This window comes from Cyprinus carpio, chromosome B23 (assembly GCF_018340385.1).
Source record: "Cyprinus carpio isolate SPL01 chromosome B23, ASM1834038v1, whole genome shotgun sequence".
NCBI classification, from domain to species: Eukaryota; Metazoa; Chordata; class Actinopteri; order Cypriniformes; family Cyprinidae; genus Cyprinus; species Cyprinus carpio.
In genome coordinates this window covers 24943335-24967787 of record NC_056619.1, presented here as the reverse complement: position 1 = coordinate 24967787, position 24453 = coordinate 24943335, and the positions used below count along the sequence as shown (strand labels likewise).

Below are 24453 nucleotides of genomic sequence, written 5' to 3'. Positions count from 1 at the left end.
TTCCTCAAACTCTTGCACTGCAGTGTCATTTTGAGTGTAAGCTCTGCTTTGTGTTGAATGCAGAGGGCAGTATTGCTTTACAAATGGCTGTTCTGGTCTCAGTGGTGCTCAATCTGGCTGGTGTGGAACAGTACAGCAGGGCAATTAAATGTTAATTGACCAATCATTCTTGTAGGCTTTCTGTTTGCTTAAGCTAATGTATGAGTGTTGATGACTTGCCACTTTAACTGAGTGAAATATTCTTCCCATGTTTCAGAGTAAATGCTGTTAGAAGAGGCCTATGTACCACCCTAATCTAAAATTGGGCCTGGCATTCAGACACTGTCAGGGGAGAATATGTCAAGCTGGTGGACAGGTGGAGTTTAAATATATATTCTTTGTTCCCCCAGTCTGCCTCTTCTTAGACAAGAGAATATACAGTGCAAATAGATATTTAGTGGTTCTGCAAATGTGTAATGCAACAGAATGCATGTTCTAATGCTGAAAGTAAAGAGAATGACAGTTGTGCAGTTGAAAAACATTTATTAAAATTGTGTGGTGCATTTTCTTTTATTGTTATAAAACTCCATTCATGATTGTGAGTGCTGAAACACAAGAAACTTAACAGTCATGTGAAGAGGAAAATTTGCAGGAAAATCTCAAGTAATGCAATGCATCAACCATGCTGAATACTATGTCTTTATAAGCTAAATGTAACGCATTGGAAAGTCATTACAGATACTAATGGATGAAGAACTTGTTTAAACATTTAATGTTGCAAAGTAGTGAAAATAGCACTTACATGTCTAGTGATTTCAAAGCCTTAAGAAACAAGTGGCTAATATCTGTATTTTGGGTGAATTAGGACTTGTAAATGCCTAATCAGAATCAACTTAATTTGTTATTCTAGATAAAATGTTAAAACCCCTTTATTTATTCAATAAATAACATTTTGGACAGTTAACAATATTTTCTATAAGACCTTTTCAAATTTGAGGTAATACACTACTCTATGAGGGTTAAATTAGCTAAAACCATGAAATGTTTCTGATAATGTTCATAATTCAGAGGTTTACAAAAACACTCAAATGTGCACACATGCATAACAATATGGGACATGTACATTTGCACAATCTGGTTTGAACATTCTCAAATCTCTTGCATATTATGTCTAGTATAGGCAGAAAAAAGGCTGAAGAACCCTCACAGATTCACAGTACAACAGTTAGTAAGCCACAACATCATTTTCCCCTCTTTTTCTTTTTTCATTCAATAAATTGTGGTATTTTTAGATTCTTGTTTAAAAGCTCTCACACCAACTTGTGGAGAATATCTATATAGGGATGCTTTAGCTTAATAAAATCAAGCTTCATAGACCTCATTTTCTAATTGGAACATTCTCATTACTACTTTCTTTCTTGTCTTTTTGTCATCTTTTTGTTGCAAGTATTCCACTATATTGTAGAATACTTACACTTCCGTTATGGCAAATACTAGAAGGTTTTATAGCAACTACATATTTTAATTGTTCAGCCTTGTTGCTCTTTGTCATGCAGGGGAGACTTTAAGACATTTTGCATACAGCATCTGAGATTATGAAGCATGACACTACCTGGTGTTAAAGCATAAGTGCACTGGTGGATTTTATGTTTGTTCTAGCCATTGAAAAGAAAAAACAGGATTGACCCACTTCGTAATGTCATAACTATTTGTTTATTCTCCAAAGATGAATATTACATGCCAAGTGACATGTTCTGCTCTATAGGATATGTGACGTGATTGTGAACGTACATAACAATTAGCCCTTATAGATGATTCAGTTTCACCTGCATTAGACTTAAGCAGTTAAATGCAGCAGTCCCTTTCACAAACAAAGCAAATGTGCACAAATGCTTTATTCTATAATGTTCAGGTACTGAGACACACTGATCATTTGGGAGCACTCGGTCAAATTACGGATGGCAACCAACTTTAGAGTAGCTCAGGAGGGCTGGTCTGAAACTGGATAACGCAACAACAGAGCCGTTAATGGAGCGCAGTGCATCCTCACAGCTCCCCACGGTAGTTTCTTTCACCTGGATGGTTTTGGCTAGAAAACGGTGTGTGAAATAATACCCACAGTGATTTTACAAGGAAAAAAATAACAGTTGCACTTATAGGGTTAGTTCACCCAAAAATGAAAATTAGCCTGTGTTTTACTCACCCTCGAGGCATCCTAGGTGGACACTTCTAAGCTCTGTCATTGTAGTGAGCAGGTGTTTCTGTTCAACAGTCCAAAACAAGTTAAATAAAGTGCATGCATCCATAATCATTGTAGTGAGCAGGTGTTTCTGTTCAACAGTCCAAAACACGTTAAATAAAGTGCATGCATTCATAATGAAATGTGCCTCACATGGCTCCGGGGCATGAATAAAGGCCTCCTTTAGAGAATCCATGCGTTTTTGTAAGAAAAATATCCATATTTCAAATGTAATAAACATTTTTCTCTCACGTCTTATGCGGAAACGTTCTGGCGGATAATGATAATAATAATAATTAATTAATAATAAGTTATATAGTAGTTATATAGTGCTTTTCTGGGTACTCAAAGCTCTTTACATGGAAGGGGGGAATCTCCTCAACCACCACCAGTGTGCAGCATCCACCTGATGCGACGGCAGCCATATTGCGCCAGAACACCCACCACACACCAGCTTATTGGTGGAGATGAGAAGGAGTGAAGAAGCCAATCAGTGTATGGGGATGATTATGAGACCATGATGGTCAGAGCCCAATGGGCAAATTTGATCAGGATGCCGGGGTTACACCCCTACTCTTTTTCAAAGGACATCCTGGGATTTTTAATGACCACAGAGAGTCAGGACCTCGGTTTAATGTCTTATCCGAAGGATGGTGCTTTTTACAGTATAGGATGACGTATGGACATCGTGTGCACATCTTGAGATATGCTAGTCTCATAAGTTTGTTTAAGAAAGCAAAGTTTCCTTTCTTTAGCAAAGGAAAACCAGTCTCCTCTTGGCTTGTATCAAAATCATCTAACATTTTTCTTTACAAATCCTCGTTTCGTGCTTCTAATCCATGACCACCGTTTTGTTTGGTTTTCTCTCCGCGTTCGTCACTAATCATGCAACGCCGACGTCCTATGTTATCCGCCAGGACTGCTTCCACGTATGACAGATAGCGTAAGTGATAGAAAAGTGTTTATTACATTTGAAATATATGACAAAATGCATGGATTCGCTACAGGAGGCCTTCATTCACTCCCCAGAGCCGTGTGAGGCACATTTTATTATGGATGTGCTCACTTCATTTAACATGTTTTAGACTGTTGAACAGAAACACCTGCACACTACAATGATAGAGCTTAGAAGTGCCAGGACCATTTTTAATATAACTCCAATTGAATTCGTCTGAAAGAAGAAAGTCATATACACCTAGGATGGCTTGAGGGTGAGTAAAACACAGGCTAATTTTCATTTTTAGGTGAACTAACCCTTTAATGAAATTCACTCGAGAAAATATGCAGGATATAGGGTGGCAGCTTACCTTAGGCTTTGTCATCTCAAGATAGGATGTGAACGAAAAGAATTGCCAAACCAATGTTCAGGAATATAACCATGCAGATCATAATTGTGTTTGGCCCCTAAGAGAAAAAGTGTTCACAGCTGTTAGTGTCTATTGTGCAAAGAAAAATAATCAAATGATGGTGCTCTAGGTGGTATTTACATGTGCAACTGCTCAAAGGCCACTTACATAAGAGTTAACTCCAACCCCTACACCAGACTCAGCATATTAAGTCTTCAGGGCTACTGGAAACATCCAGGCAGATGTGTTGGAGTTAACTCTGTAAGAAGGTGGCCCTTCAGGAGCAGGATTGAACATTGCTGCCAGGGTGTCCAATCCTTCTCCTGGAAGGCCACTCTCCTGCAGAGTTTTAATCCTAATTAAGCACACCTGCACCAATTACTCAAGGTTTTTGGTAATGCTAGGAATTTTGTGTTTTGGTATGTTAGAGCTAAACTCTGCAGGAGATTGGCCTTCCAGGAGCAGGACTGAATACCTCTGCTTTAGAGGAACCATATAAATAAAATACCTGTTCTTTCAACTGCAAGAGGTTGGGCTTTTTATGCATTGTAAATAATTTTTCATCCATGCCATGCTCAGTGAGCCACGAGATGCTGCTGTAATGCAACATGATATTGGGTATCCGATGGACTGCAAGGGGCTTACTGAAGGTGAAAATTTGTCATTTTGAGGGTTCAGCCTTGTATAGATATGCCTGACTGTGAAAAATGTGGTGAGAGGACCTGAGCCAGGGCAGTATGTCAAGGAACACAATCTGCTGGTATTCCAGAGCCGTGTGTTCCAGTCCACTCAAGAGCTGTTTAGAAGAATGAGCTGTTTTAATAAAATGGGCCATTGGGAGGACATCTGAAGCTAAGATAGGAGGGCCACTGTACAATAAATTGACATTTATTGATTAAAGCTAGAAAACGGGGCGCCGATTATTAAAAAAATACAAATCTAAGGACAAATAAAAGCTGTTCCGAAAGGGTATTGAGGTAGGACTCAGTGAAACAAAGAAACTAAGGCATGTATTGTTTCTTTTTTCCTTAGGAAATCTAACAAGACTTATAGTTACATGCAGAGAAAGGATGTAAAAAGCTATTTTGATAAATTTATGTTATGCTATGCAAATCTGAAATCTGTGTGTCTGCTGACTGCGATCTTTGGGATGTTTCATGGGATTCTTGAAATGACCAATTGATATTTTACTTGTAATCAGATTACTAAGGTTTGATTTGTTATCCTTACCTCATCTAGCTCCAGAGGCTCTTTTATCGTTTCACTAGGGGCTTTCACAATAGACCTCTGCCTCATCTCAGTTTTGGCCTCGACCTTGGCGACGGGTTTAGCAACTGGCTTGACCACAGGTTTAGGTTCTGGTTTAGCCACTAACTTGGGCTCAGGCTTTGGTGCAGCTTTTGGGGCAGGGCTTGGTTCTCTTTTCGGTGAAGGTTTAGGCTCAATTCTGTTAGTAAATTTCTTCTCCTCCCTGACTTCTGTCCTAGACTCGGGCTTGCTTTCTGTCATCGAAGCTGGGCGCTCATTTACAGGCTCCCTTGTTTCAGCTCTGTGTTTGACTTCAGCTGCCTTTGGCTCTGGTGTGACTGCTTTGGGGAACAGCTTGGGGGCAGGGCGAGGAGGTGGTTCATCTTCGTCGGTGGTGAGGACGAGGTTGGTTCTTACTGGTGTAGCAGCAGGGGCAGGTTCTGCTGCTCTTGACTCTGAGTCTATTTTCTGCAGGCCTTTGATTTCCAGGTCCGATCCCTGCTCGGCTTTGGCACTCTGGCGACTAGGGGTTCGGGATGGGACCTTGCTGCTGGGAGCAGAACGTTCCTCTGGAGCGGCATCTGAAGCAGAAGCAACGGCAGGAGTGGAAGAAGGGGTGGTGGGTCGACTGCTTGGCCTACTACCTGCTCGACTGCTACCTCTGCTACCACTGCCCCGACTGGCCTTGTTTCCGTTCCAGCTGCCGGTGCTCAAGAGGTTTGGATCTTCCTTGCTGGGTGCCTGAGGGACAATGACTGCAGTGGGTGAGGGGGTGCGTGCAGAGGTGGAGCTTGGTCTTAGACTTTCCATCTCATGCATGAAGGGGTGCTCCAGAGGTGTTGGTAGGGAATCCTCAGCTGACAAGGGCTCATGCATCCCTGTGTCTGCATTCTCATTGCTCTCAGCAACCTCCTGCAAGGCTCGTTTTTTCATATACTCAGGACCTAAGGGACATCATGTGATGCATGCTTTATTAGAAATAGCTTTAGGTTCAGTAGACAAGATTGATACTGTCTGATTATAATTTAACATTGAAATACAAATTTACAAATGATTTTTGGTAGGTTCAAAGGTGCACTAATTACACTGCAGTGTTCCTAAACAACCAATACAACTGCATGAGGTTCTCTGCTGCCCCCGCTAGATCTGGAGCTGACCGATGTGATGGAAAATACTGGAGGTTGAGGTCAGTTTTTATTTTTTGTAGAATAAAATACATTTTTCTAGTCACTGATATGACTGAAGTGTTTATGTGACTTGAATTGTAATCACTTTCATATTTACAGCTACTTATTTTAAAATTACACAATAACCAAAAGAACAAGTCATTTGTTGGTGGGGTTTTTTGTGTGGTGTGTTTTTATTTGTGATATTCTGATTTTTTTATTTTTTTTAAACCATATAAACTTTATTTTTCTGCCTGAATTTGCTGTGTCTCAGATTCTTGCTCAAAATATATTATCAGAGTGGATGATTACAATTTTTATTAAAATTCTTACAAGTGCTGACAGTTGTGAGGTAATTGTGTATGTATTAATATATTAATATAATGAGGGTATACTAGTGTCTATATTTAAATTTGTTGCCTCACTGTCTGTCTATCTCTGACAAATTATGTCTGTCTATCTCTAAATTTTTATCATAAGAGTATGTGTATCTTTTAATGTTTGTTTATTTATGAAATGCAAGACTAGGGTGTTGAATAACATGTTCAGTTTCACTTGACGGCTAGCTGTAAGAGGCCAAGAATGCAACCACTCAGGGACAGAATAATAATGCTATACTTCAAGATGAAAGATGAAATTTAATAGCCTCATCAAAAACGAATGCAGCCTACCATCCCATGTATTATTATTAAAATAAGCAATGAACTATAATAATGCATTTTGTTATGCTTGTCTACAGTTTCATCTAAGATTTTGGAAACAGACTGTGCCAAGACTAAGCGTCAAGAGCTTAGCAGTGCCCTTCAGATGGACAGACACAGGAACATGGTGAGCTGTTGAGGGGCTTGTGTCCTAGCAATCTAATCCTGTTCCAGACACTCAGAGATGTTTACATGTGGGGTTTGAGAACTGAAGACATTAACAGCACATAGACTGCTCTGTAATGAATGCTGCTGTACTGTAAATCTGAATTTATGTCTGGATTAACAAGCATTCTCTGAGCTACAACCTCCACTAAAACAGACGCTCACTGGACCGGGAGGATCTTAACCAGCACCTGTTCCTTTGGCCTCTGTTAATATATATTTAGCAAACAATGAAGTCTTCTACCTACCTGGTTGATGGAAGGAGGGCGAGAGCTCTCTGGCAACCACACGGGCAATACTAGACTCATTGTTAGCGGCTATTGCAGCCTGGTCTGCGGCGTCTCCTTTGTTTTTGGCATGAGCTGTTCTGTGAAGAGGGAAAAGGCGTGTAGTCAGAGGTTTTAAATCAAATACTGGGAAATAAAGTTAATTTTGTGGTCAGGAATGGATGTGATTTCAGATTCAGATCATCAAAAGGTGTGAAAACTTAATTTCTACTTTCAGTTCATGAAAGTGAATTTGAATTGAAGTTTCAACACCCAATAGGAAGATAAATTGGAATGTAAGGAAGAAAAATTAACTGAATTGTGATTCATAGAAATTCAACACCGATAATGCAATCTGGAAAATGAAGTGATCTTCCACCCCGGTCCATAAAAGTAAATTAAATCTTTTTAATTTAAAAAATAAATTAATTAATATTTTATCTTTTATGGATTTTGTGTGTATGTATAATATTTACATACAGTTGTTAACCTATTTTTGTCAAATTTTGCACTTTTAAACTAAATAAATTACAACCATTTAAAAAAAATTGCTAAAATATTCTTACTTATTAAATTTCTTTTTTAAATTATTATTATTATTATTTAAATCAGATTTTTAAACCTTGTTGTCCCTGGGAACTGAACTCATGGTCTTGGATTTTTTAGTAACATGCTACCAGTTGAGCCATAAGGACAGAGCATTTATATAGCATCAATAAAACTAAAATAGAAATTCATTAGTACTTTACGTTATACCTGTCTTCAACAGATGCATAAATGTAATATGTTGTGGCAGTGTTTCGGAGGAGCACGATTAAAAGAAAGCTCTGTTTATTTCTGACAGTAGATTAAAAAGTTTACTATTATAGTGTGGCAAACATACTGCCAGTTCTGAAGTACTTGGCTATGAGAGAAAAAACGTGTGTGACACTTTTTTTATTATTATTATTAAAAGCATATTTCACCCATATCTTGCTTGTAGAACCAGAGCAACTCAAGACATCCCATCTCATCTTTATTTGGAGAGATGTGTTAGCAGTTGTCTGCACTATAAAAAGCAATGTTAACATCCCCTCAGCTCTTAAGAATCCCATGCAGTATCCATCCCAGACAACAACAATGCTGAAGAATGTTCCAGAGAGAAACCCCACTTGCCCTAAAGCTGCAAGAGTTTGGGTTGCTTGCAGTGTGTTTGACTTAAACACGGGAGGAAGAAGTGTGTTGGGGGTCGTATGGCAAGGGGTTATTTATAGCAGCAGAGGGTGTCCTCTTCACCCATTGAGCTGGAACTTAAATAAATCACTCTTTTAACACCCTGTACCTCACTGTGAGCGATGAGAACTGCTGTGCTACGACACGTCGCTTTAGAGAAGAACACCCTTTATTTTCTACCGCATGCATTGATTACATTCATTCATGCAAAATTATGCATGGGCTAAATTATTCATGTGTTTTATTGGTGTTGGTCACATTAAGAATTACTGCTCTGCAAAATTACAGTGCAAGCCATAGAACCTTAGTTTCTGCTGTGTAACTTGACAACAAATACTTTTTACCTCATATTCATACTTTTTTGCATTTACAGTAAGCATAAGTGCTTTTTTTATCTTAATGCATGAAGTAAGCAAACCTTCACTGTTGAGCTTTTTGTTTGTCAGTTTGATTAAAACAGCAATGTAGTATTTACTCTGTGATATTTTCCATACTGTAATGTTATCCTGAGTTCAAAATAGCCTGACCACTTAAAGACACTGTACTGAGGGTGGCTGTCAGTGGAACGCTTAGAAACGTTCAGACCCTCCCAGTGGTACTGTATGTCATAGATATAAAGGGCAGCTGTGGCCTAATGGTTAGAGATTTGGACTTGTAACCAGAAGGTCGCAGGTTCGAGTCTCGGTGCTGGCAGGAGTTGTAGGTGGGAGGGAGTGAATGAACAGCGCTCTCTTCCACCCTCAATATCCATGGCTGAAGTGCCCTTGAGCAAGGCACTGAACCCCCAGTTGCTCCCCGGGCGCTGGATATAGCTGGCTACTGCTCCGGGTGTGTGTTCACGGTGTGTTCACTTCTCACTGCTGTGTGTGTCCACTTGGATGGGTTAAATGCAGAGCACCAATTTCGAGTATGGGTTACCATACTTGACAAATGTCACGACTTTCACTTTTCTTTCACTTTCAGATATATACATTTACAGTAATGTCTGCATTAAGGTCTTGGCGGGTGCTTTCATGAATTCTTGCTGAAATGAATATCTATAATAGGAATATTTCTTAATGTTGCTATGTACAATTAAAAAACAACTATTATGAATAGAAAATAATGTTTAAAAGCATGCTTCCGACTTGTAAGCTGTTCAGTCTAGGAATGTATTGTTCTGCATTATTCGGTTGGCTGTTTGTTAGATGGCATTTTCAGCATACTTTCAGAGTGTGTTGTAGTGATGCTAGAATAATAAAACTCAATCACAGTCAATTGCCAAATGAAAAGTACTACTAAAATATTCTGAGCTGTAGGTTTGCAAATGCCATTACAGATTTTTTTATTTAGCATGTTTTTGATATTTTGCAACATAAATCATTAACATTTGCACATCTAGTTTTAGTAACTTTGATTAAACTTTGATCAAACAGTGTTTCTCATGTGAGATTTTACTTTGTTTCCAGACTTGGGTCTGGATGACATGTTCATAGACTTTTTGTATTCACATTTGTTGGGTGAAATGAATGAATGTGAACATGTAACTGATCAACATTTTTATTTCCCTTTTTTGCTTTTTCTTATTTAAATTGTGTCACAAATGAATGAAAGATAAATATTTAATCTTTTTGGGTGGTATTTATTTATTTATTTACTTGCTTATTTACATTGCTTGATATTTTTTTTGTGATGGTGTTGTTCCCCATCATTTATCAGCTGACATTTTATATCAAATCTGGACTTTTACATGACTACTGATAGCCTTTAACATTAGAGAAAGACTTCCTAAAGCATCATGTTTAATCATGCAGTATGATAGTCACTAATAAAATGAGCTGCTGTGTCTGAACTCAGGCACAAAGTAGGGTGTTGTACATCTATATACCACCACTCTTCTCACTCATTTGCAGGATAGGCAAAATTTATATCCATGAACGATCCGACACCAATGCTGACGCATTTCAGTATGTGATACCATCAAGAGGACTTAATGAATACTCAAATAAGATTTGAGTATTCATTGAGTTTCAGTATAATATTTACGTATATAACAGATCATTATATATATCTGGAGATATGTGAGGGTTGTAGATTACGTCAGGTACGTCTGTGTGAGTGTCTAAGAAGCTGAAGACAGAAGAGGCTATCAGCTGTTGCATTCCCCTGTGATTGTGATACAGCAACAGTGTCTGTCCTTTTTTAGGCAGGCCTCCTTTTCTGACACCAGACCCATGTGCGTCATTTACACCCGGTGCCGCGGCCTCCGCGGACTCTCGTCTTCCACACAAGACCCTCTGCTGTTCTAAATGATTAGAGCATAGTGGCTAACTGGCACCTGGACCCCACTGAACTCCACGGCCACTGTTTTTGAGTTTTTTGAGTTTTTATCACTGGTGGAGGGCAAGGAAGTCTGTTAAGGAACAGATAGGACACAGGAGTTGCAGATAGGGCTTTGAATCACATGAGGTATAAGTAGCCATTTTTATTTTATTTTAAAGTTATTTTATAATTTTTTTTTATTTTATAAAGTTATACGTTGTTTTATACTATTTTACACTTTTTTTGTTTTATAACATTTTTATTTTACATAATTTTATTTTATATAAAGTCATTTTGTACTATTTTATTTTTTTATTTTATACTATTTGTTATTTTATACTTTTTTATTTTATACTGTTTTATTTTATTTCATACAAAGTTATTTTATACTATTTTATGACATTTTATACAATGTTATTTTATACTACTTTATTTTTATTTTATTTTATACATTTTTATTTTATACTTATTTTAACTTATAAAGTTATACGTTATTTAATATTGTTTAAAATGTTTTTATTTTATACTAATTTATTTTTACAGTTATTCTATACTGTTTAATTTATACAATTGTATACAATTTTATTTTATGTAAAGTTATTTTATACTATTTTAAACTTTTGTTATTTTATAGTTATTTTATACTATTTATTTTTGTTCATACCATTTTATTTTATTTTATACAAATGTATTTTATACTATTTTATAAAAAGAATTATTTTATAATTTTTTATACAATTTTATTTTATAGTACTTTTTTAATAAAAAATATTTTGTTATACAACTTTTTATTTTATTGTATAGTTTTATTTTATACTTATTTTAACTTATAAAGTTATACGTTATTTTATACTGTTTAAAATGTTTTTATTTTATACAGATTTATTTTATACAGTATGTTATATTTTATTCTATACTGTTTAATTTATATAATTGTATACAATTTTATTTTATGTAAAGTTATTTTATACTATTTTAAACTTTTTTTTATTGTATACAGTTATTTTATACTTTTTTTGTTCATACCATTTTATTTTATACAAAAGGTATTTTATACTATTTTATAACATTTTTTTTTATTTTATACTATTTTATTTTATAGTACTTTTATAATAAAAAAAAATATTTTATTTTATACTACTTTATTTTTATTTTATTTCAGACAATTTTTAACAAACCTACTGTGGGCCATGAATCTCGATTAAGAAATACCTTAACTAGCATTGCATGATTCACCACCAAATTTAGGCCAGCCATATTTGGACTTCCCCACTAACCACGGGGAAGTCGTGGCCTAGTGGTTAGAGAGTTTGACTCTTAACCCTAAAGTTGTGGGTTTGAGTCTCGGGCCAGAAATACCACAACTGAGGTGCCCTTGAGCAAGGCACTGAACCCCCAACTGCTCCCCGGGCGCTGCAGCATAAATGGCTGCCCACTGCTCCAGGTGTGTGTTCACTGCTGTATGTTTGCACTTTGGATGGGTTAAATGCAGAGCACGAATTCTGAGTATGGGTCACCATACTTGGCTGTATGTCATGTCACTTTCACTTTTTCCACCTTTTTCATATTGTAAACAATACACTTCTCCCACTTTAGCATCTTTAAAGAAAAAAAAAACGCTAATAGTAATGGTTTCTTTTAAGCCATACACCATTTAGAAGCAGAATAAAAGTGTTTCTGTGCTTATCCCCATTTTGACCTAGTGTACTACTGAATGACAACAGACAAGTTACTGCCAAGCTCACTGTAGACAACTGTGTGCTGGTTTTGATTTCCAGTGTCTGGGTTGGTGTCAGAAGTCTGTCTCTTATTGCTAATAATGATTAGATCCAATTTCTCCACTGCAAACAATGAACTGGCACTGGCTAAAAACACTTAAATGATGGTGTTTAGTTGTTTAGTAACAACAGGCTCCTTTTTTTGCAGTCTTTACTTGAATGTTACTCTGGCAGGTATAAATGTTTTGCTTTTTTATAAGGAATGAGAACAATGAAGTCTTGTTTTTTTTCCTGAAACATGTGCTTTGATTCATTAGTTTTCCTGTGTGCAATCTGGTTTCAGTCCACTGTCAGGTTGTCATCTTTAATAATGCTTGAAATAATTTTTATGGGATGAGCATCAACAGCAGCGAGCATCTGATGACTGAGAACCCAAGGCTGTTTGTCTTTGGTTTGTGCATCTCCTTACAAGGAGGGAAGATTTTATCAAAGCCACTGCACCTGAAACTGGCTCGCTGTTTATAACCATAAGAATCCCAATGATAAACTGCAGATGCTGTCAGGAGTGTGTGGAAATCTATCCTGGAGGGATGCTGTATTATTAGTGTCAGTGCGTTAGACTCCTCTTTATCATGTCTGGAGCTCAGCCTAGCCTCCAAGACGCCATGAATAGGAAAGTAGCTTGGAACATGTGGCCTGCTTTGAGTCTGTTTGTTTTCGCATTTGGACAGACTGTCTGGAAACCAACACCAAAGTGGCATCAGAATGTTTTTTTGTTCTTGTTGTGTAAAACCTACAAAACACATCCTCTGGCAGGCAACTCTCTGGAAGCATTGACCATATACTAGTTATTTAGCAATTCACTGAAAAAGTTATATAGCAATTCACTGAAAAATTTGGGGTGTATTCTGAAAATTAGAGGTAAATCTAGCTGAACTGAGGTTTGTGGAGAGTATTAAGCAACATTCATTCATTCGTTCATTCATTGAATAGTACATAGAAAATTATTAGGGTTTCGGTTGTTGTTTTTTATATCTAAAACCAGTTGTTGTTAGGGTTATTTTCGTATCAATAAGATACTATTAGAGTCTTTAATAAAATTTTGATATTAATAAGATATTAAATTATTATAACTTTTTATATTTTGAAAATATTTTGTACTTTTTATATTTTGTTATATTTAGTTCTAGTTTTATTAGTTTTATTGTGCATTTTTGTAATTTTTCTTAAATATGTCTATGTAGTTTTCTTAATTTTTTTTCAGTTGTACTTAAGTGCATCTAGATAAAGTTTATTTTATTAAAAAAACTAAAATATTTTATGGTTTAATTTTAGTTAACTATAATAACTGTGTTTGTCGTTACCAGTTACATTTTTTTAATTATTAAATTATTTAATTAATTTATTTATTTCTAATTTATAATATATCAGTTATAATTATATATATTTGAGTCACAATAATGATGTATAATGTATAATGACTTTAATTCAATGTAATATTTTTGTGTAATTCAAGTCAAATTAATATTTTGTGTCGTATTTTGAATTTTATTGGCATGTAGGTGAGATAATGGTAAAATTATGAATAATAAATATATATACTGTATATATATATATATGTGTGTGTGTGTGTGTGTGTGTGTGTGTGTGTGTGTATATATATATATATATATATATATATATATATATATATATATATATATATATACAGGTGCATCTAAAAAAATCATATAGTGAAAAAGTAAATTTTTTGTTTAACATTTCAAAAAGTGAAAATTTCATATATTCTAGATTCATTAAATTTAAAGTTTTTTTTAATTTTGATTATTAGAGATTACAGCTCATGGAAGTCAAAAATCGAGTATCTCAAAATATTATAATATTTCCTAAGATCAATCAAAAAAAGGATTTCCAAAACAGAAAAGTTCAAGTTCTTTAAAGTGTGTTCATTTCTACACTCAATACTTGGTTGGGGATCCTTTAGCACAAACTCCAGCATCAGTGAGGTGTGGCATTGAAGAGATCAGTCTGTGGCACTGTTGAGGCACCATTTAAACACAGGTTTCTTTAATAGTGGCCTTCAGCTCATCTGAATGGTTGGATCGACTCTTTCTCATCTTTCTCTTGAAAATATCCCATAGATTCCATATGGGGTTCAGGTCAGGTTGGCTGGCCAATCAAGCACAGTAATGTTATGGTCAGCAAACCACTTGGAAGTGGTTTTGGCACTGTGGGCAGGTGCTATGTCCTGCTGGAAAAGGAAATCAGCATCTCCATAAAGCTTGTCAGCAGATGGAAGCATAAAGTGCTCCACAATCTCCTGGTAGATGGCTGCATTGACTTTAGACTTGATAGAGCACAAGGACCAACACCAGCAGAAGTAACGGGCACCCCAAATCATCACTGACTTCAGAAACTTCACACTGGACTTCAAGCATTGGAGCTTGGATTATGTGTCTCTCCAGTCTTCCTCCAGACTCCAGACCTTGATTTCCAAATGAAATGCAAAATTAACTTTTATCTGAAAAGAGGAATTTGGACCACTGAGCAACAGTCCGGTTCTTTTTTTCCTTAGCAGGTAAGAGGCTTCTGACATAGTTTCTGTTTCAGAAGTGGCTTGGTAGCCCTTTTCCTGAAGACGTCTGAGCGTGGTGACTCTTGATGCACTGACTCCAGCTTCAGTCCACTCCTTGTGAAGCACTCCCAAGTGTTTGAATCGACTTTGTTTGATAGTATTCTCTGTGGTCATCCCTGTTTCTTGTGCACCTTTTCTTACCCAATTCCTTCCTTTCAGTTAACTTTGCATTTAACATGCTTTGATATAGCACTCTGTGAACAGCCAGCCTTTTCAGTAATGACCATCTGTGACTTACCCTCTTTGTGGAGGGTGTCAATGATTGTCTTGTGGACCAATGCCAAGTCAGCAGTCTTCCCCATTATTGCTGTTTAAAAGAACAAAAGATACCAGGAATTTATACTGTCCGGATGGTCATCTAATGACACTCAAATGTAAATATTCTAATATTTTGAGATACTGGATTTTCCGTTCCATGAGCTGTAAGCTCTAATCATCAAAATTAAATAATAATAATAATAATAAAATCTAGAATATATGAAAGTTTGTTAAATCATGAAAGAACCGTTAGTAACTGAGTTAAATTTCACTAGCCACAGGTCTGATTATTGCCAGACCTGCTGAGTCAAGAAATCACTTAAACAGAACTTGTCTGATAAAGTGAAGCATGCTTAAAGGGATACTTCACCCCAAAATGAAAATTTTGTCATTAATCACTTACCCCCACGTCGTTCCAAGCCCGTAAAAGCTTAATTCGTCTTTGGAACATAATTTAAGATATTTTGGATGAAAACCGGGAGGGTTGTGACTGTCCCATAGACTGCCAAGTAAATTACACTGTCAATGTCCAGAAAAGTATGAAAAGCATCTTCAGAATACTCCATCTGCCATCAGTGGTTCAACCGTAATGTTATGAAGCGACGAGAATACTTTTTGTACGAGAAGAAAACAAAAATAACAACCTTATTCAACAATTCGTCTCCTCTGACTCTCCCCACATCACCATAGTGGCATTTTGGAAAACACCTGCTGAATGCAAACTGCGTATGCTATTCTGTGTCAGCCATGCAGTTTGCATTCAGCAGGTGTTTTCCAAATGGGGAGAGTCAGAGGAGACGAATTGTTGAATAAAGTCGTTATTTTTGTTTTCTTCTCGTACAAAAAGTATTCTTCATTAAATTGTGTTCCAAAGATGAATGACACTTACAGGTTTCGAACGACATGGGAGTAAGTGATTAATGACAAAATTTTCATTTTGAGGTGGAGTATCCCTTTAAAGAGCAACACATCATGCCGCGATCTAAAGAAATTCAAGAGATGAGCAACAAAACAGTTGACATGTATCAGTCTGGAAAGGGTTATAAAGCCATTTCTAAGGCTTTGGGACTCCAGCGAACCACGGTCAGAAGCAATTTTCCACAAATGGAGAAAACTTGAAACAGCGGTGAACCTTCCCAGGAGTGGCCGGCCAACCAAAATTACCCCAAGAGCCCAACAACGACTCATCCAGGAGGTCATAAAAGAGCCCAGAACAACATCCAAAGAATTGCAGGCCTTATTTGCCTCAATTAAGCTCAGTATTCATGATTCAACAATAAGAAAGAGACTGGGCAAAAACGGCATCCTTGAGAAAGTTCTGAGGCAAAAGCCACTGCTGACTAAAAAGAACACAAAGGCTCGTCTCACATTTGCCAAAAAATATCTTGATTATCCCCAAGACTTTGGGGCAAATATTCTGTGGACTGATGCAACAAAAGCTGAACTTTTTGGAAGATGTGTGTCCCGTTACATCTGGTGTAAAACCAACACAGCATTTCATAAAAAATACATCATACCAACGGTCAAACATGGTGGTGGTAGTGTGATGGTCTGGGGCTGCTTTGCCATAATAGATGGAAGCATGAATTCTGCACTCTATCAGAAAATCCTGAAAAGAGAATGTCCAGCCATCAGTTTGTGACCTCAAGCTCAAGCACACTTGGGTTCTACAGCAGGACAATGATACCAAACACACCAGCAAGTCCACCTCTGAATGGCTCAAGTAAAATAAAATTAAATCCGATTGAGATGCTGTGGCATGACCTTAAACTGTCATTCATGCTCAAAAACCCTCCAATGTGGCTAAATTAAAACAATTCTACAGAGAAGAGTGGGCCAAAAATTTCTCCACAGCGATGTGAAAGACTCATTGCCAGTTATCACAAACGCTTGATTGCAGCTGTTGCTGCAAAGGGTTGAAAAACCAGTTATTAGACAATTACTTTTTCACGTAGGGCCAGGCAAGTTTGGACAGCTTTTTTCTCTTAATAAATGAAATCATTATATCAAAACTGCATTTTGTATGTACTTGGGTTATCTTTGTGTAATATTAAAATTTGTTTGATGATCTGAATCATTCAAGTTTCATAAATATGCAAAATTAAAAAAAAAAAAAACATGAAAGGGGCAGAAACTTTTTCACACCACTGTATGTATATATAAAAATACACACACATGCATGTATATATTTAAGAAAAATGTTATGTTTATATATTAAAAATACAGTATGTATTTGTAATATAAATTATGTAAATGCATGTAAATATTTTCAATATATATATACTGTAAATGTTTGTATTTATATATGCATAATAAATATACAGAGCACACGTGTATATTATGTAACCAAAACTTTTAATTTGGATGTGATTAATTGCGACAGCATTGTATATTTTTATATTATCTTTTTTCTCTTTTTGGTCTTATTATATATTTTTTTATATTCTCAAATTGACATTTAATGCTATATTTTATGTGTTAAGTGTTTTGCCATGTAGGTGGAATAATGTATAAAGTAATAGTAGCAGGATAAACCTTCTCCTTCCAGATGATACAAGATCAGTCCTGGCCTCTGTCTGGGTTAATTTTGCAATAACAGTCGACCATATCCAAAAAAAGCTGTTGTGAGCAGTTAAATGATTTACACCTTACCTTGAGTTGGCGATTTCTGCCTTCTGTTTGGCTATGGCAGCTGCCCTCTGGGCTCCTTCCACACTGCGCTCCACTTTCTGCTTGATCTTAGTGCCCTTCAGCTGAATCACCTTCTTCTTCACAGACTTCACCAGCATGTTGTTAACGTATTTGCCTTCTTCTTTGCCACCCTCTGCGAAAGTGGTGCACCCATAACCGTGTCGTTGGTTGTTCAGCCATTCGCCCTCATATTTAAGCCCACTAGACCGTTCACTGATCCCATAACCGGAGCGCTTGTCATTTTTCCACTCTCCCATGTAGACTTCAGTGGTGGTGGCGTCAATGTCTGACTCCACCGGGGGAAACTCGTGACCTTCACCTTCCCCTTCGCTCTCACCCAGGCTGATGGTGGAGTTGGCATCGCTGGCAGCGGAGCTGAGAGCTGACTCATTCCGCAAAAAGCTGATCTTGCTCTTATTGCTGGAGAGGGAGGTGCGGGAATCGGACTTCTTCAGCTTGCCAAGAAGAGAGCCGCGCCGGAAGAGGCCTTTCTTCTTGGGCTTGACCACATCTGGGTCCACTTGCAGGGTGAGTGCGAAGCCGCCACGAGATGGGCCCAGAGGCATGGGCGCATTGACCAGGGTCTCCTGGCCGGACGCATTGGTGGCGGTGATGACAGGGATGTCCTGCTGCAGGAGTGTCCCATTGCTGTGTTCACTGCGCAGGGAGCTCAGAGAGTTTCTCAGAGGAGAATGCACCACTGCTGCCATGCCGTAGGGAACACTCTGACGTACTCCATAGCCGTGTCGTATGCCGCCAGTGAACTGGCCCTGGAAGGTACCTATTTTGCCAAAGACATCAGTCAGGGAATTGTAAATGGATAGTTCACCCATAAATACACATTTTTTCACCACTTATTTAAAAGAATAGGTCACAAAAATAGCTCACCCTTTGCAGTGAATGGGTGCCTCTGGAATTAGAGATCAAACAGCTGATTGTCACAATAATTCACAAGTAATCCACATGTCTCCAGTCCATCAGTTTACTTCTTTTGAAGTGAAACAAGTAAATAAAGGCATTTTAACTTTAAACAGCTGCTTCCAGCTAGAATATGAGTCATCTATCCACATTTCTTTCTGCAGTGAAAAATCCGTCTTGTCTGAAACAGGAGAGAAATATGCATGCACCAAGCACCGTTTGCAAGCAAAAAAAAACAGCCCGAAACTGTTCTAAACTAATATGTTGGTGGATTTTCACTGGACGTTTTCACTAGAGGAAGCGTGGATTATTGTGATGTTTTTATCAGCTGTTTGGACTCATTCATACGGCACCCATTCACTGCAGAGAAACCATTGGTGAGCAAGTGATATAGTGCTAAATTTGTAATGCATGAAATGAAACCAACACATCTATGGCCTGAAGGCGAGTAAATTTTCATTTTTTATTCCTTTAATCAAAAAATAAATAAAAATGTAAAATATAGCTACAATTTATAATATAACATCTCATATTACAAGGCTGAATTCAAAAATCCACAATCAAGAATTACAGAAATAGCTTCAAAGTAAATCCTACATTTTTATTTTGTTTTATTTTTCAGTGTACAATAAAAATCAGTGCTGTCCATGTTAATGTTAGTATAAACTAAAGCAGTTAAAACATTTTTAAATACATTTTTGTGTTCTATAAAAGAAAGAAAGTCATACAAGTTTGGAGAGACAGGAGAGTAAGAAAAGGCCCGTTCACACCAAGAAAGATTATAATGATAACTATACTGGCGTCCACACCAATGCACAACTTTTTATTCATTTGAATCATGTGCAGTAGTATTGTATATTGTTGCTTTATTTAAAAAGTCATGTTATCTCAACAATATTTTTGTCTTGTTATAGTTTTGGTGTGGTCTTCCCCATTCTCATATAATTAAACCAAATATTAAAACATTATAGTTATCATTCTCATGACAGTTATCGTCCATGGTGTGAATGGGCCATATAAATGATGACAGAATTATCATTCCTTCAACTAAACTACAGATTGTATTACGACACTGCATTTTATTCAAATACAGGCCACCCGTAAGCTCATTGTCACTTCAGGCATGTGAAACAATGGTATTTACCGCGGTACAACTGCTAGCGAGCTGCCTCTCTCATATCAGCCTCTGGGGTAATAAAACACGTGCAGTTATTTATGTCATGGGGGCTTGTGGGTCTGGTTTGGTCATGCAACACATGTTTGAGATCCATCAGTCCTCAGTCCTCAGGGCAACTATTATTGTGCCTTTATTCACACAGTGCTGCACTAGCACTTAATGATGACTCAGCTACCAGCTCAATAGATACAGTATATAGGAAGACACCTGCATGATAATTTGTGTCATTTCATCCTACTCTATCAAAAACAGTGAACCCAAAATGTATTTGGACACTAAAGGCCGGTTCACACCAAGGATGATAACTCCAATGACAAAGATTTTGATATTAGAATTGGTCTAAATTTTGAAGAATAGAGTCTGTAACTATAACGATAACAACAGTTGGAGTCACTTTCAAAATGATTTTTTTTTTTTTTTTTTAGCTGATGAACGATAAAAACATTGACAGCCAATCAGAATCCATTCAGCTTTAGAGAACTCAAGCATTAAAAATGGCAGAGAACAAAATTGCACTTCTATCTAAGGTCGTTATTGTGCCTTAGTGTGGACTCTAACATAGTTATTGCTATCTTTAAAGTTATTATTCTTGGAGTGAACAGGCCTTTAGTCATACTTTGAAATGTATGAATTTTATTACAATAAATGACAAAACATTTAACCAAATTCATGTAAAATTAAACCACAGTTTGGGCCGTATTTGCGTATACTTATAACCAGCTTGTTGGAGGTGGTTTCTATTAGATAAAGTAGATTATGATAATGGAAAAACCCCTGTGGAAAACTATAAATATGTTTCACCAAAGTTTGATAAGCAGTACAGTACTTCTTTTGTCATAATTTTGAAAAGTATATTAAGTATTTATTTAGTAAAATCTTATATAATATATTGCATATTGTATTATGTATTATAATATTGTATAATCTTATATTGTGTCATCTAATAAACATACTTTATTACTTTGAGGTCATTGTGCACATGCAAAATTGAAATAATTAAGATGAAGGAAAGTCAGTAAGCTGTCTTAGATGTCGACGTAACAGCCTAATGTGACCCAATAAAAGAAAAACGACTTGGCCAACAGTGAATGAGCCTTTTTATTTGTACTCACACAACACGTCTAGAAAGAACAGGATTTGTGACACCCTCCATTCTGCACTGGCAAATGTTTCTTAGCAATAGGCATTTACCCAAAAGGCCATCTGTGGCAACACCAGGGTTCCATGATTGTAAGCCTCAAGTTTATACTACTAACAAGAATGAATGTTCATTCAATTTAATTATTATTATTATTATTATTATTTTAGATTTTCAGAGTATTCATGGGAATCGTTTAGCCATGTAAGGATATCTGTGTACTGTTTATGTAGAGTTGGAACCTATTTTTAGATAGCTGTACAGTATGCACAAGATGTGAATTTTCTGCATACAGCCCTAAGTGATATGATTCTTATTAAAATCTAAATTTTATTCATTATTTAAATCAAAAGTTAAGATATTTCTACATGATTGGGTTGAAATGCAAAACAACTTTTTATGTTCAAGATATGAATATATATTTTAATATATTTTATGTTCAAGACGTCTGAATGTCTCTTGCTGAATTAAACATGTAGCCTACAGTATACTGTGAAATGCTTATTATGGTATAATATCCACAGTTTCACTTACTATATAAAAAAGCAGATAATCTGCAGTGTATACTGTGTAGTATTCAGAAAATGATAATCTAGGATTCCATTCCAAACACAGCCACACAGCACGATCGGTGTAGTCCAATACCGGTTTTCTTATAATTTGTGCTACCCTATCAGATTACCCCAACCCTAAACCTACAATTAAAGTAATAAAAATACAGTGTTGGTAGCATAATCTGATAGATAACATTATTTGTTAGAAGAACACCTGAACAAACGCTACTCATGAATCAAATCCAAAGTCATTCTGAGCGATTACTGAATTAATTTGACTCAGTTTTCGTTCAGTCAGTGTTTTGAATTAATTAATTTTGTATTAGGCTACTATTTTTGTTTATTATTTATTTATTTTTATGTATTATTATTATTATTATTATTATTATTATTATTATTATTTGTTTGTTTGTTTTTATTTATTTTATTTTTTTTCATTACAATTATTTCTGATAGGCTATCTAATGTCCCATGTGTTTTTGAAATCCGGAATTAGTCTATCTAATTTTTCTAATCTAGCAACAGAGTGAGGAGTAGGACCTAAATGCAAATACAGAAGTGCACTTTTCCTATTAGTAGCCTATTTCAGACTCGATACAATGCATCGGAAACGGAAACGGAATCTTTGAACTCCACCAACGATTCTCAGTGTAGGTCTTCTTGCGTTACATAACCTGCTAACACCTGGCTTAAAATGTCAGCTCACAGAGTGCAGTTTGCACTCACAAAAGTTCATTCTCCGACCTTACCGCCATCCGCGTAGGTCTCCGTCCCGTAACCATCCTGCAGTCCGTTATTCCATGTGCCCTCGTACTTGGCACCGCTGGCCTGACTGATGCGCGTCCCGTATCTGCCTTTAAATCCGTGCGTCCACTCTCCCTTGTAGAGCCAGTGTCCCTTGGTCTCCACACCTAGACCGTGACGCTTTCCTTGGGACCAGTACCCCTCGTAAGTGTTTCCACTCGGCCAAGTATACACTCCCACCACCTCGAACCCGTAATTCCAGGAACCGGAGAACTCTCCTTGTCCTTTGGGTCCGGTACAGATCCCGTGTCCGTGCGCTTTACCTCCCTCCCAGCCTCCACAATAAGCTCCGCCATCATCGAACTCAAAGCGACCTCCGCTCATCGCACTTAATGCAATCACCACTAACTTTGACTTCAAAAATCAACAATAACAAACGGCTCAATCTCTGTTAAATCCATCTGTCAAACTCCAACGGAGACAGAGGAGATCCTTCCCTTGCGTTAAACTTCTAGAATAGTCGTATACGCGCATAATTCGTTTATATGTAAATCCTTAAATATGTTAAACTGAAACAAGCGTGCTAAAGTTTGAATTTGAAATGACTTGAGAGAGGGAGGATTGTTTTATTTTTCTTTCTTTTTTTTAGTTACTTGATATTGTTTCAGTTTACAATTATCTATTTAATCGAATTGTCGAGCCAGTGGTCTTTCATGGCTTTCACCCCTCTCCCCTCTCCCTGCCTCCCCTCTTTGCGCTTGGAGCTCCTGGATATGTTTTAGCAGTCCCAACAAGGCTACCAGATCCCAACACTGTTCCAAAAATACAGGCCAATCGCCCCTCAGCACCCAGGCACCTTTAAAAGCACTGCCAGATCACTTGCAGAATAGGGTTTGGGCTCAGTGTCCATATCAGGGGGTCGGCGGAGTCTGTGTCTGTTATTTTCAGTGTGTATTTTCAAACTTAAAGATACTAGAAATCCTTGATGCAGTTGCATCCCTGTTATTATGTGGCTATTATCCCTGTATTATTTTTACAAGGCGCGCTGTTTACGAATGTTTCGACGGTAGGCTAATAAAGAGAGAGAAAGGGAAAGAGAGACACCAATAGATCATAATAAACAATCAGTGGCCCAAGTAAACAGATTGGATAGACTGGATTTGACATTTTGGGTTTTGTGGAGTTCAAGTAGGCTAAGTTTAGGAGAGTGACATAGGTCTAATAACGCAATTAAGATTTATGAATATTATGTTACATCTCAATTCATTTCCGTTGTTTATTTATTTATTCTCCATTTTATGTCTTTAACCTTGTTAATTTTTCTGTGATTTTGTCTTTTTTTCCTGTCACTTTTTAGTAGCTCCTTATGAAAAATTATAGCCTGCATGCCAATTAAAGCTTTGTAGACTCTATAAATAAATAGGCAAAAGTCTAGACACCCAAATTATTTTGAGCTGAAGTGAAATTAACAGTTTCCCAAAGAATCTATTTTCTCTCTAGTAAAACGATCCTGTCCTGGTTTTAGTTGAGTGATTGTTGAACAGAGGCCAGCTTGCACTTGATCTTTATCCATGCTGATGATAATGTTGAGTGATTGTTGAACAGAGGCCAGCTTGCACTTGATCTTTATCCATGCTGATGATAATGCTGACAGAGAAAGCTGTATTAGCTCCGCTTGATCTCACAGCAGAAAAATGCGCGTGGAAAGATGACTAGCTAAGTTGATATTTTATGTTGATTAAAATTTGTTGTTTTGTTACGTTGATATTACGTCGTATTTTGAGACAGGTGTTTGTGATTTGATAGTCGGTTTATTTTTAATCCACATCGTTTGAGACAAGTGTTTCATAGTCGGTTTATTTTTAATCTTTGATGTGATCTAAATTAATCTTTTTATCTTATTAATGTGTTTAGTAAAGTACATTATAAAAAAGCATTGGGACCCTCATGCTCGCGAGTGTGAACTTGCTCCTGAGCCGCCACGATCCAGGTGACCA

At 36.8% G+C, this 24453-nt stretch overlaps 1 protein-coding gene and 1 long non-coding RNA gene across 2 annotated transcripts; one reads left to right on the top strand and one right to left on the bottom strand.

The window, feature by feature from the left end:
* Positions 1 to 505: 505 nt before the first annotated feature.
* LOC109046900 (junctophilin-2-like) lies at positions 506 to 23239 on the bottom strand. Its single transcript, XM_042750019.1, has 6 exons — positions 22462 to 23239; positions 17887 to 18706; positions 7093 to 7211; positions 4795 to 5756; positions 3526 to 3622; positions 506 to 2068 (listed from the first exon to the last, which is right to left on the bottom strand). Exons 1-5 carry the CDS (start codon positions 22838 to 22840, stop codon positions 3542 to 3544), a joined length of 2361 nt encoding a protein of 786 aa, XP_042605953.1. The 5' UTR covers positions 22841 to 23239; the 3' UTR covers positions 506 to 2068; positions 3526 to 3541.
* Positions 5752 to 10861, top strand: LOC122141824. Its single transcript, XR_006158127.1, has 3 exons — positions 5752 to 5998; positions 6718 to 6806; positions 10508 to 10861. It is a non-coding gene; the product is annotated as an uncharacterized LOC122141824 (long non-coding RNA).
* Positions 23240 to 24453: the final 1214 nt, after the last annotated feature.